This window comes from Nannospalax galili, unplaced genomic scaffold (genome assembly GCF_000622305.1).
Source record: "Nannospalax galili isolate Female #2095 unplaced genomic scaffold, S.galili_v1.0 scaffold429, whole genome shotgun sequence".
In the NCBI taxonomy this organism is placed as follows: Eukaryota; Metazoa; Chordata; class Mammalia; order Rodentia; family Spalacidae; genus Nannospalax; species Nannospalax galili.
In genome coordinates this window covers 6,395,142-6,408,964 of record NW_008360330.1, presented here as the reverse complement: position 1 = coordinate 6,408,964, position 13,823 = coordinate 6,395,142, and the positions used below count along the sequence as shown (strand labels likewise).

At 39.3% G+C, this 13,823-nt stretch overlaps 1 protein-coding gene across 3 annotated transcripts in view; it reads left to right on the top strand.

Moving 5' to 3' along the window:
• LOC103728008 (torsin-1A-interacting protein 2) overlaps window positions 1–12,498 on the top strand; it is a 34,364-nt gene extending 21,866 nt beyond the window's left edge. For all 3 annotated transcript variants that reach the window (XM_029560217.1, XM_029560216.1, XM_008826144.3), the window contains exons 2-5: window positions 1,638–1,811; window positions 5,440–5,958; window positions 6,835–6,936; window positions 8,034–12,498. In XM_029560217.1, coding sequence (XP_029416077.1) covers window positions 1,778–1,811; window positions 5,440–5,958; window positions 6,835–6,936; window positions 8,034–8,791 — 1,413 coding nt within the window. In that variant the 5' untranslated portion in view covers window positions 1,638–1,777 and the 3' untranslated portion in view covers window positions 8,792–12,498. The remainder of the gene's footprint in view (window positions 1–1,637; window positions 1,812–5,439; window positions 5,959–6,834; window positions 6,937–8,033) is intronic.
• Window positions 12,499–13,823: the final 1,325 nt, after the last annotated feature.

Sequence of the window (13,823 nt, the reverse complement as noted above, 5' to 3'; positions counted from 1 at the left end):
TGCACATGTGGAAGTCAGCGAATAGCCTACACGGGTCTCTTTTCTTCAACTGTGAGGGTTCCGAGGATCAAACTCAGGTTGTCAAGTTTTAGAAGCAAGTGCTTTTACCCATTGAGCCATCTTGCCATCCCCTCAATTTTCTTAATAAGCTTTTCAAACAGTAAGTGAAATTTTTACTATACATAGTGCCTAAGGCACTATGCTAGATATTTAGGATTATAATGTTGAAAAGTTTTAGCTTACAAAAGTACTGTGGAGCCGGGCGCTCGCCTTTACTCCCAGCATTCCAGAGGCAGAGGCAAGTGGATCTCTGTGAATTTGAAGCTAGCTTGGCCTACATAGTGAGTTCCAGCTGGGGCTACAAGGAGACCGTATCTCAAAAAGACCAAAAAAAAAAAAAAAACCAAAAGAACTGGGGGGAGAAAAAACGAAAAAAAGACTAGTTGAAAAGCCTCACAAACCAGTCTGGTCTACATAGTGAGTTCCAGCTGGGGCTACAAGGAGACCGTATCTCAAAAAAACAAAAAAAAAAAAAAAAACCAAAAGTACTGTGGGGAGAAAAAATGCAAAGAAAGCTAGTTGATAAGCCTCTCAAATAGACTACCAAAAACTGTACATTTTACAAAGCACTTTCACATATGTTTTTGCATTTAATCCTTATAGCAATCTTTAACCTCATTTTTACAGCTATTGAATGTCAGTAACTTAACCTTTAATCTCATTTTTACAGCTATTGAATGTCAGTAACAACAATTTGTATTTGACAGTAAGACTTAACTATAAAAGTACGTGGGTTTTACAGCCCAACAATTGTCCCTGACTTTGCTCTTAAAACATATGTATATATGTTTTGTTGGCGGGGGCGGGGTGGGTGATATGTGTATGTGAGTGCAGGTGCTCAAGGAGGTCAGAGATATCAGCTCCCCTGGAGCTGGAGTTACAGGAAGTTGCGAGCTGCCCAACCTGGGCACTGAGAACCGAACTCAGGTTCTTTGGAATAGCAGTACATTGTTCTTAACTACTGAACCATCACTACAGATCCTATTTTGTTCCTTTTGAGTAAAGCTTATAATAATTGTTCTCTGAACATCACAAAAGACATTGTATAAATGGTTCTGTGTCCTCATATTTCACTAAGAAAACAGTGATGAAATTGCAGATGTGTGCTTGCCAGCATCTTAAGGCAGTTTGTAGTTTGCAGGCAGCTTCTGAGTTACTTGTTCATAAGTGAATGCTTCTGATTAGCATGCTGTGAGAGAATAACATGGGACAGAAATGACAGCATCAGTTTGCAGGGACTGCCTCTGGTCTATTTATAGAAGAGTTTTATATTTCAATTCAAAGCTCTTCTCGTTGAGATTCTGGTCACTTGGTGTTACTTTTCACACTCTTGTGACTATACTAGAATGTATTAGGAGATTGTGGCATCTATACAAGGTTAAAAGTCTGAAACCTTTTAATCTTTGTGGTCTGGGATTGGGATGTGGTACTGATGAAAACCAGAAAGTAAATTTTCTTAAGAAGGTGTCAGAAATAACTCAGACTACAGAGATTTTTATCTTTTAAAAAAGGTGAAATTGGTGTTTTACCCTGGAATGGATAAAAATTCATTTAATTTTTTTTCCATTTTATTTTAGTCACTGTATATATGCCTTGCTTCCTGTTTCCTTGGGAAGCATGAGCCTTTTGGGATTTTGGAGAAGAAAACAAGATAACTTCACAAGGAAAACCAGACACTGAAAAGGTAGCCCAGTCTCTGAAGAGTTAGAGCATAAACATGACGGACAGTGGCCTTAGGGATCCTGCACAGGGTAAGACCAGTTTGTTCTGCACTCAAGTGTGTGCTGTAGGAAACCAGGGCTGTGTTAAGAAAGACTATCCAATGACTACAAAAACCTCAAGGTTTTGTGTGTTTTTAGTTTTTGGAGATAAGATCTCCCTGAAGCCCTAGATGACCTGGAACTCCCTGTATAGACCAGCCTGGCCTGAATCTCACAGAGATTCCTCCAGAGTGCTGGGATTAAAGGCATGTACCACCAAGCCAGACTTAAGAGTTCTGTTTATTAAAGGAAAGTCTGTGATATGCTACATTTAGAGGAGAATTTTCATGAAGTGAAAATTGAAGTCTTCATCCTGCTTCTAGGTGTATATATATATGATAGACAAAATAAAATAGGTTTTTCAGAAGAGGAAGGACAATCTTCAATTTTTTTTCTTCTTTTACATTTTATTTGCTTTTGTTTGTGTATGGGTGCATGTGCTACAGCAGGCCTTTGAAGGTCAGAGGACAGCTTGCAGGAATTAGTTCTCTCCTTCCACCATGTGGGTCTCAGGGATCGATCTCAGGTTGTTGGGCTTGGTGACAACGCCATTGCCTGCTGAGCATCTTGCCAGCCCTTCTTTAAAATTTTCACTAAGGAAGTTTTTAAATGCATAAAAGTAGAACAGCATAACGAACCCCCCTGGACCCAACATCCAACTTCAGCTGTTACCAACGCAATACTGATTTTGTTGCCTGCCCTGGATTATTATATAAATACAAAACATTATTTTATTTGTAAACATTTTGTTTCTTAAAGGTGGATCTTTTTGTAAAAAGGATTATTTTTAAGAACATAAGGGCCCAGGTTGTAGCTCAGTGGTTGTCTAGCAAGCTTGAAGCCCTGGGTTTCATCAGTAGTGATGCCCCTTCCAAAAAAAAGGGTTGGGGGCAGAAATGGTGGTGCACTGCACTTTTGAGGTACAAGCAGGAGGACTGGCTATCTACCAAGTTTGAGGCCAACCTGAGGTTTATGTGAGCCTGCCTCAACAAACAAAACAAATATAAACAGCCAAAGTATCACACCTCAGAAATCATGTTGTTGTCTTTTTTTTTTTTTCTTTTTTTTTTTTTGGCCTTTTTGGAACAGGGTTTCCCTGTAGCCACAGCTGACCTAGAACTCACCTTGTAGACCAGGTGGTCCTTGAACTCAGAGATCCGCCTGCCTCTGCCTCCTGAGTGCTGAGAATATAAGCATGCACCACCATCAAAATCATGTTGTCTTAACACCACATATCTTATCAGTGTTCACATTTCACTTATTTTTTTCATAGTCGGGGTTTTTTCTTTACAGTTGCCACATACTGCATTTTATCGATAGGTCTTCCAGTTGCTCTTCTTTTAGAGCTTTATTGCAGAATGTTTCAAGCATACACAAAAGTAGATGATGTACCCATTAACCAGCTTCGTCTGCTGGCAGCATACAGCTCATACTTCCTCATCTATTGCTCTGCTCCTTCTCTTTCCTCTTACCTCTCTAGAGAATACTCTTTTAGAAAACAAAGTACCTCATCACACTTAAAAAGATCAATACTAATTTATTACTATTATCAAATATCCAGCATTCATATTTCTTTGATTTATTTTTATTTTATGTGTATGAGTATTGCTTTCATATATCTAAGTGTACTAAGTATGTGCATTGCTTGCAGAGGCCAGAAGAGGGTGTTGGATTCCCTGGTACTGCAGTTATGGATAGCTGGTTGTATGCCCCTCCTTTGAATTTTTTGAGGCAGGGTCTTACTGTGTAGTTCAGGCTGGCCTTGAACTTACAGTCCTGCCTCTGCCTCTTCAGTCCTGAGATTGCAGGTGTGTTCTACCACATGGGGCCTGATTACATTTTTTAAAGATTTATTTAAAATTTTTTATTTTTTGTGTATGTCTGTCTATGTGTGTGTATACATGCGTCTGTAGAGAACAGAAGAGGGTATGTGTGTGTGTCTGCGTCTGTGTGTGTATATGTATATGTATGTATGTATGTATGTGCATGTGTCTGTGGAGACCAGAAGTGTGTGTGTGTGTGTGTGTGTGAGAGAGAGAGAGAGAGAGAGAGAGAGAGAGAGAGAGAGAGAGAGAGAGAGAGAGAGAGAGAGAGAGAGAGAGAGCGCGCATGTGTGTGTGTGTGTCTGTCTGTGCGTATATATATATATATGTGTATGTATGTGTGTATGTGTGTGTGGCGTCAAAACTTGTGTGTGTGTGTGTGTGTGTGTGTGAGAGAGAGAGAGAGAGAGAGAGAGAGAGATAGAGAGAGAGATAGAGAGAGAGAGAATGTGCACGTATCTGTGGAGACCAAAAGAGGGCATCAGATCCCCTGGAGCTGGAGTTGTGGGTGCTGGGATCCAAACTCCAGTCTTCTGCAAGAGTAGCAAGCACTCTTAACCACTGAGCCATCTCTCCTGCCCCAATTGCATTCGTGAGACATAATTCATTGTGTATCTCTATCCTTGTATTTCTTAGAAACTGGTAGTTAGCCCTAGAAACTGAATCAGATTTGTGTTCATTTGTGGACAATATTTCATAGGTGGGATAGTGTACTTCTGTTTGCATTGTACTAGAGAGTTAATGGTGTCTGCAGTTCCCTGTTTGGGTGATGTTAAAATTAACAAGTTTAGTAGTTCTGTGTGTGTGTGTGTGTGTGTGTGTGTGTGTGTGTGTGTATGTGTGTCCCTATTGGTTTTGAATAAACCAGCCTCTTAAGAAACATTCAGGGGCTGGGCATGGTGGCATGTGCCTTTAAACCCAGCCCTCGGGAGGCAGAGGCAGGTGGATCTCTGTGAGGTTGAGGCCAGCCTGGTCCACATAGTGACTTCCAGGCTGCCTGGGACTAGGGATACCCTGTCAAAAAAAAAAAGAAAAGGAAGAAAGAAACGTTTAGGAGGGCTGGCTAGATGACTCAGAGGGTAGAAGTCCTTGCCACATAAGCCTGACAACCTGAGTTTGATTCCAGGAACCCTGACTCCTGAAAATCGTCCTCTGACCTCCACACAAGTGCCTGCACTCATATACACATGCATAATAATTGTAATAGAATTTTTGAAAAGGAGTATTTATGGCTGGAGATGTAGATCTCAAATTTTATTAGATAATAAGTGAAATGTGAACGCCAGATATTTGATGATACTAAGAAATTATTATTCAGTTTTAAGTATGATAGGAGTGTTATGATTATGTTTTTGAAAAAAGTATACTTTTTAGAATTTCTAATATTTTTGGCCATGTATAACCAAAAACTGACTTTATCATTCACAATAGTTTTACATTAGTATTAGTGATTAGCTTTATTGGTATGGTCAACTTATTTTAACTCTTAGTGGGATCCAAGAAAATTAATGATTAAGAAAAGTGCCTTGTAAACCATGAAATACTATATATAAATATCATTAATTTTTTTTTTTGGAGGGGTCTTTTTGAGACAAGGTCTCCCTGTAACACCATCTGGCCTAGAACTTACTATGTAGACCACTGGCCTCGAACTCACAGAGATCTATCTGCCTGCTGGGATTAAAAGCATGTGCCACCACACCTGGCTGTAAATATCATTAATTGAGGATCTTGATAAGGCACAAAATTTTGGGGAAAACTTTTAAAATAAAACTTGCAAATTTTTATCTCACTAGACTCTCAAAAGGATTTGGAAAACGATCCATCAATAAATTCTCAGGCACAGGATGCCAGAATCACAGAAAGTAATACTGAAGAAGCAAAGACCCCATACCTTGCATCCGATCTTAAGGAAGACCACCAACAGGTAGGGGCAGAAGGTTCGGAAAGTGCAGACACAGGTGCTAAGTCAGAAGGTTCAGAGGAAATAGAGTTTGAAAAATATCAAAAGGATGAAACAGAGCCTGAGAACAGCCCTAGTTTTCAAGATGGAGAACAAGGGTACCCCCGCCCTTCAGAACCTCTGCATGAAGAAGCCTTGGATCCAGATCCTGAATGCTCTCCTGGTGACGAAGTAGGAACTGCGGATGCACACTTGGGGAGCAGCCCTGCAACCCTCCCTGAGGGAGCAGGGGACAGATCTGGAGCTTTTCAGGGTCCACATGCTACAGATTCTACAGATGCCCAGAGTCCTAGTCATCCCAGTGCAGGCCCAGAGAGCCAGGATTTCCTGAGGAGACGACTGCCTGTATCAGGTAAGAGACCTTCTGCGCTGCTGCTTCCCTTCTTTGTGTTGTCCTGAGAACACAGAGACCTTTGGGTCTTTCCCAAGGTCATTCAGAGTTCTAGGTTGCTAGAGTGAAGTTTCCGCTACATTAAGTTGCTACCAACTAGATTTTTAACAACATTGTTTGTTTAGGTTTTGTGTGTATTATGTGTGTGTGTGTGTGTGTCTGGTTGGGTGGTTTTTGTTGTTGCTATTGTTTTGGCATAAATTCTCACTTCATAGCCCATGCTGGCCTCAAACTCATGATGATCCTCCTGAATGAATGCTGCTGGGATTATATCCGTGTACCATTATGCCCAGCCCTGATTATATATGAAGATTCCTATTTTGTAATTACTCTGAATGGTTGGTCTGAGATACCCATTTGCTGGTACAAAGACATTGTGTTCATCAGATACTTGACTAAGAGCTATCAAATCATTAATTGATGTCAAACATATGTTTCATCTATTTTCATCAGAATCCTGCATAGGGAAGTACTTAGGTCCCTTCTTACATTGTATTTCTCTGGCACTGAATACAATGAAACAACTCTGAGTATTTGTTGAGTGAGTGAATGAATAAGTGAACCAATGAATGAATGTGATTGGATACACTATTATCTACCATTACAATTTCACCATTGTACAGGTCACTGTGAGTAGAAAAATATGGTATTTAAAAATGCAGTATATGTGTGGGAAAGAGCCTAGTAAGGTAAAATGAATGAATCTGTGATCTTGATTTGTATAAAAGGAAAATCTGCAAAGTATAGACATACTGTCATGTAATTTGGTAAGGAATAAAAGATATTATCCACACTTAAAGTGTTCTGTCTAAAAATAGCACTGTCCTTTTATACTAGATGTTGGAAGCCATGAAGAGGAAACAGAAACAGTGAAAGAAAACAAAGAAGTTGCACAGGATACAACGAGAAAGACTAACAAAAAGAGTTTATGGAGCTACGGTGAGAACAAGCTGATTTCATTGCAGTTCATTTGCATTCACAGCTCCTTGAGGAAAATGCCTAAAAAGTGATTATTATATTTAAGCAGTTTTAACTTTAATATATATAAATGTTTGATAAATAGAATAAAATAGAGCAATAACGTTTTAGTTTTTTCTTCTAGGGCTACTGTATAATATTTTCTTTGCTTAACAAAACAAATTTTCATAGTAGGAAGAGGGGTGTGCCCCCCGCCACACACATACACACTGGGGATTGAATTTAGCACCTTCTGCCTGCTAGGCAAGTGAACTATCACTAGGCTGCCTCCAGTGAAAAACCTTTTCATAGAAAACAAGAAACTAAAGCTTCCTTTTGTTGCGTTGAGGCAGGGCCTTACTTTAGGGCCCTGACTGGTCCTGATACTTACTGTGCAGCCCAGGCCAACCTAAAATGCATGGCAGTATTTCTGTCTCAGCCTCTAAAAATGTCTTAAAAGCTTTTCAGTTAAAGGCTACTAACTTTTCAAATTGTGTTTTTACTATTTTTTTTCCTTATTATTGAAAGAGAATCTCACTATGTAGCCCAGACATTGCAACCTTCCTGTCTTAGCCTCTTGAGTGCTGAGATATATAAGCTTGTCCCACCATGCCTGTCTCATTTTTAAGCTTTGACGCAAAAGAAAGTGATCTGCTATTGGTAGTATATACTTTGAGAAAGTGGGAGAACATCTTCATAGCTCTCTTCTAAAAGCATCACTGAGTATAACAACAACAAAATACAGAAACAGCTTTTCCTTTTTGATAGAGATGCTGTGTCTTCAAATAGTCTGAGATCAAAGAGAAGGTAATTCTGTTAGACTTTTTGTTTTGTTTTGTTTTGGAGACAAGGTCTTGTTACATAGAGCATGGCAATCCTCCTGCCTCAGCATCTCAAATGCTGCCACTATGTCCAAGTTTTAGTAGGCTTTTAAGTGTGACAGTATAAAAGATTTAGGCAAAAGGAACTTAGCATTGCCAGTAAAACCAGAAAGGAATCCCTTCCTTGTTTCAGTTCACCTCAAGCTTTGGTTCTGACTCACATTCCTTCTCATTGTCTGTTACTTTTTTCTTTGGCAGGTTCCATACTTCTCTCCTGCCTGGTTGTAATTCTTGTGCTAAGTTCTGTTCACAGCTACTATTCCTCTCCAGCCCAGCAAGTACCCAAAAATCCAGCCTTGGAGGCCTTCCTGGCTCATTTTGGCCAGTTGAAGGATACATTTCCAGGTCAGAGTTCTTTCCTATGGCAGCGAGGACGTAAGTTTCTCCAGAAGCACCTCAATGTTTCAAACCCTACCGAGCCAGCCACCATCATCTTTACAGCAGCTCGAGAGGGAAGGGAGACCCTGAAGTGCCTGAGCCACCATGTTGCCAATGCCTACACCTCTTCCCAGAAAGCGACTGCTATCTCCATCAATGGGGCTGAAAGAGCCTTGCAAGACAGTGACACAGTGAAGCTGTGGGTTGACTTGGAGCTCAGCTCTGGATTTGAGAATGGCCACAAGGCTGCCGTAGTACACCACTTTGAATCCCTCCCTGCAGGCTCCACTTTGATCTTCTACAAGTATTGTGATCATGAGAATGCCGCCTTTAAAGATGTGGCTCTTGTCCTGACGGTCATGCTGGAGGACGAAACATTAGAAGCAAATGTTGGCCCCAGGGAAACTGAAGAAAAAGTGAGAGATTTACTCTGGGCCAAGTTTACCAACTCTGATACACCTAACTCCTTTAGCCGCATGGACTCAGACAAGCTGAGTGGGCTGTGGAGCCGAATTTCACACCTGGTGCTGCCCGTCCAGCCAGTCCAGAACATAGAAGAGCAAGGGTGCCTTTTATAAAGCTAGGCAAGTTGGTTATAGAAGGCCTGCAGGCCTGCTTACGAAGACTCCAGTTCCTTTGGACAGAGGTTGACAAATGAGAGGAACCATCCGGAAAGACACACAAACTTGTTTCAGAAAAGAAGCTTTCATTTTTTTTTTTTTTTACATTTTGTAAAATCTTTCTAATCTAAACTTCAATGAGCTGACAATTGACCTGACATTTTTTCTTTGCCTTTTCAAGCAAATCGGGCTTAAAATACAGCATGATACATAAAAGTGAAGAATTTACGTAGCAGAATTGTTGCACAGGAAGATATACTTCTCAGAGAAACCAGAGTGATTGTTGTCTTGAGGGGAACATAAAGAGCCTTTGGATAGTGTTTGGACTTGAAGTAGTTATAATTGTAAATTAATGGTGATTTTTAGAAATCTTTTCTATCACATAGTATTTTTAAGACTTTGACAGTGTAGTTGTAGAGTTATGTCTTACACATATTTGCACTTTTGAATAGTATGAAAACAAGAAATTAGAGTTCAGCTCACCAAATCCTTGTCTAAAAACTTAGAGCATATAAGGCACTATGCCTTTATTCCGTTAATGAGCTGAGGTAAAAACATCTATGTTCAAAGATGTTCTGAAGTATTGGAATCAATGTGGAAATTGTAACCATCAGAAATGAAGAAACCCCAGTTGGCTGTATCTTTGGTTTAGCTCTCTTGAGTGATGTAGAACCATGATTTTCAAACTGTGCCTAGCCTCCCAACATCCTCCCCTTTGTACAAGAAAACTTCTGATTTTGATTATATTTTGGAGTTCTCTGTAAGATTTCATTAGAACAGAGAGTTTCATTGATGAAGAAGTTTGAAAACCATTGATTGAGTGAAAGCACCTCTTAGAAAGGAAATCAATAGAAAAGAAAATGAAAGCATTAAAACTTTCTTGAGTAGGAAGATGAAATGTAGGTATGAAAAGATACAGACCTTCAGATGAGTTCTGGAAGGACAAACCTGCATTTATTGGTATGTGTCTCATGCCCTGGTTCATTCTGCTGATCATCGTTTCTGTCTCCCCTCAGTGGAGTCTTATAATTGTCTACAATGAGAGTTTAAGTGCTATTTCAGAAGAAAAGATTTTAATAACTAATTTCACAGCAGCATTGGAAGGACTTTACCAGTGTATTTGCTGTGTTTTGTTTAGGACATTACATAATGCAGTTCATTTCTTGACAACTAGTCAGAATACCATTAGGGTAAAGAATTGGAGAAATATAAGAGAATGTTATACATAGTGAAAGGAAAGAGACATGGTAAATTTTCAGTGGTTTAATGGCCAATATCAATTGTTAGGCTATGTTTTATGATTGTAAAATAGACTGGGGATGGTGGCTGTTGATTGACATTTGAATTCTTGGAATCAGAACTCTAGTATAAAGTATGATCTTGACCTAACAAAATGCCTGTTCCATGACATGGACTAGAAAGCCACTCAGTTTTGGCCTGTCTGCTGCTATGAGAAATTATGTAATTAAAACATGGAAGAATTTTAGGAAACACTAAGAAGATTTTTATTGATACTTAAAAAGACAGGGAGGGATACACAAAGACAGGGAGGGATCTACCTGAAAATATTTGCCATGGAAAGGATACAAATTTGTTTTGACCAGAGCTCAGCGTTCTTTTTTGAGTACAGGGATATCTGTGCAAGAACATGTATATGGGATTTTGAAGGAATTTTGCAATAGATTTGAGAAATGATCCTAAACACAGAGTTAAAGCATAATGAATGTAATACCAGTGTCAACCTCAAACCAGAGGAAATTGCAGAAAAATTTATATGTCATATTTGAATTTTGTTCTGTATTTCTTGATTTTTGTTTGTTTTGTGAGATAGGCTTTTGTCATATAGCCCTGACTGGCCTGGTCCTCACATTGCAGCCCATACTGGCCTTGAACTCACAGCAGTTCTCTTGCCTCAGCTTTCCTGAGGGCTGGGATTATCCAGCTTTTACTTTTAGATTTTATATGCTAGCATTACATTATATAAAACCAAGGTGCCTTGTAGAGCTGTTATGTTGGTCTGCTGACCTGTGCTACCTCAGATCTATAAAGGAACCGGTTTAAAATATGCATGTACCTGATCTCTGTCAGTAACTCAGATCACAGGTAGAACAGGTAATTATTTCTTCATTCAGTTCAATATATTTTACATTATTTGCTTTCAACATAATTTAGGATAATAAATTTCCAACTTTTTAAAAACATTTTGTTTTGCTGTTTACCTTTGTTAAATATACTTTCCTTCCACATATAAGTGCAATCAACTGAGACTAGTCAGTTTTCTGTCCACTATTTCAAAAGCCATTATTTAAATTTAATTTTTAATTTAATTTTTTTCAATACTAAGGATTGAACCCAGGGCCTTGACATGCTAGGCAAGTGCCCTACCATTGAGCTACATCCCCAGACTGCTCAAAAATCATTTTAAAAGGATTATTAGCTTTGGGATCAGAATCAAATATTCTTTTTTTCTGTTTCTGAGATAGGGTCTCTACACAGCCCAGCCTAGCCTTGAGCTAATAATTCTCAAGCCTTAGCATCCTACGTGATGGGATTATAGGAGTATGTCACCATACCTGGCTTATTGTAATTGTTTTTGAAAAAACTACTATATTTAAAAATGTACAAATAATTGAACTCTATTTTCTAATGTACTTAATTTCTAGCCCATTTGTTTTTTATATTTTTCAAATTTTCAGGGTTTTTTTTTTTTGTGTGTGTGTGTGTGATCTAATAGTTTATCTTTCATTATTTGTGATAATTTGCATGACTTAGAAAAATGATCTGTGGATCCATGATACTAAATCCAATACCTGAACTTCACAGTTTAATAACAGAGAACAGCTTTTACTATATTATGTATTAATGGAAATCACTTCTTGAGTAATACTGGAGTTCCAGAAGCAATCAGGGAAATTAGAAACTGACTTTGGACTTGGATTTTTCCCTTTCAAGTAAAATTTATGTTTTTTTAGTTAGTTTTCAGAGATTGGCATCGAAGTTCCAGGGAGTTCCGTATCACTGAAGGTGTCAAGGATAACTGTTTTTATTTTTAAAATTTAAAATAATTTTTAATAAACTTCATCTGGAAGCCCCCAAACCTACAAGTCAGTGAGGCTCAGTACCCTCGTGCCTTCCCCTCAGCTTATGGCCCAGTTTAACAGCTGGTTGCTGATGTGGCTTTGTCTCTCTCACTTGTTATTTATACTCTCACTTGTTAAAGTCAGGAAGCATGGTCAGCATTGATGTTAGGATGACAGACAAATGCAGCCTGTGAAAAAAAATAATTCAGCAAGATAATTTTCACTAGCCATATTTAGCCAAGATGCTCGAAGCCCATTGATTTTTGCCTTTGTGTACTTAAAGGAATGACTAGGCTTTGACAGTGTTGATGGCTGATTCCTTGGTGTTTTCCTTCTATCTCACATCATCGTGACTGGTCATCACAATTGATTTTTCCATTTATTTCCATATCGATGTTGAATGTGCCTTATTCAAATCAATTGTCTGGTTATAAAAAAAAATAAATCTCCTTAATTTTTCTTAGCTGACATCATCGTGACTGGTCATCACAATTGATTTTTCCATTTATTTCCATATCGATGTTGAATGTGCCTTATTCAAATCAATTGTCTGGTTATAAAAAAAAATAAATCTCCTTAATTTTTCTTAGCTGACTGTTTTTTGACTAAAGTTTCCAAAATAGTTTGCAGAAATGGGCATGTGGTCACTAATGATGGGAAAGGAAACTGTCCTTTCTTGGTAATTAGGTCAAGAGCTAAAGAATGCTGGGAGGGTCAAGGGGCCTTGGTAACTGGGGTGAAGAGGTGTGGTGCAGACATTGCCTGGAACCATGACTATATTCATGTAGCATTTTGTTCACGCTGCACCCATCTCTCTTGAATAGAGGAAAGAGGGAGATTGCAAGCACAGCCCTGGGAGTTTTCCGTAGTGTGAGTAATGTGACTGGGGATGTAGTAATCCCGGGCATTCAGTGTCTTATATTGGAAGTGAGAAGGTAGTATGTGTGCTCTAGGCAGTTAGGGTAAAAAGACCCCAAAGAAATGTAGCCAGTTTCTGGGCTAAAAGTCAGAATGTCCTTGGGTCTGTTAGCAACACACTTTGTTCTAAAGGCCAAAAATGTCAAAATGTCAAAAGTATTTTGGAGTTTGTATCTAATCCTTAAAAGATTTTTAAGGTTACCTCTTCAGAGGGGGGAATGTTGGAGGGGAGGGAGTGGCCATGGATTTGATCAAAGCACCTTATATGCATGTATGGAATTCTTAATAAAGTTTTTGTAAAAGTTAAAAAAAAAATCATATGATCCATCCGAAAAAAAAAAAGAATTAAAACTTAGACTACTAGACAGCCTGAGAGGGTGGGTTTCAACCTCCATCATTGTAGTGGCTCTGATTTCAGCAGACTACCAGAGAATGCTGAGTTCTCGCTGCCCTCTGGCCTCCTCTGGCAGAGGACCTGAGAACTTAGGTGACTGCTTGAGAACCCCCATCCTGCCTCCACGTGGCTAATTGCACCATACCCACCCTCCTACCTGGGATTTCATGAGGCCCCTCCCAAGGCCCCAGGGCGGATCTGGCTTTGGTAGGCTAAGGCTGAGATCCAAGCAGACAGCCTGAGGATGGGTTTCAACCTCCATGGTGTAGCAGCTGTGATTTCAGCAGACCACTAGAGAGTGCTGAGTTCTGGCCTCCCTCATGTGGTGAAGGAAGCCTGAGTGTACCTGACTGGAACCTGAATTGGGCTTCTGTGGGTACTCCTGAATAGCTGAACTGAAGTCATCAATTCCCTCCAAATTAACCCTGGGAGAACCTGAACCCTGTACCAACCAGCTTTACATAACCAATAAAGAAAGGAACTAGGCACCCCGATAGTACAAACAGAAGCATACTTCAACGTACTTCTCATATCAGAATCATAAGCAACAGAAGAAATTCACATGCTGTATTAGGATTTTCCAAAGAAACATAACTGG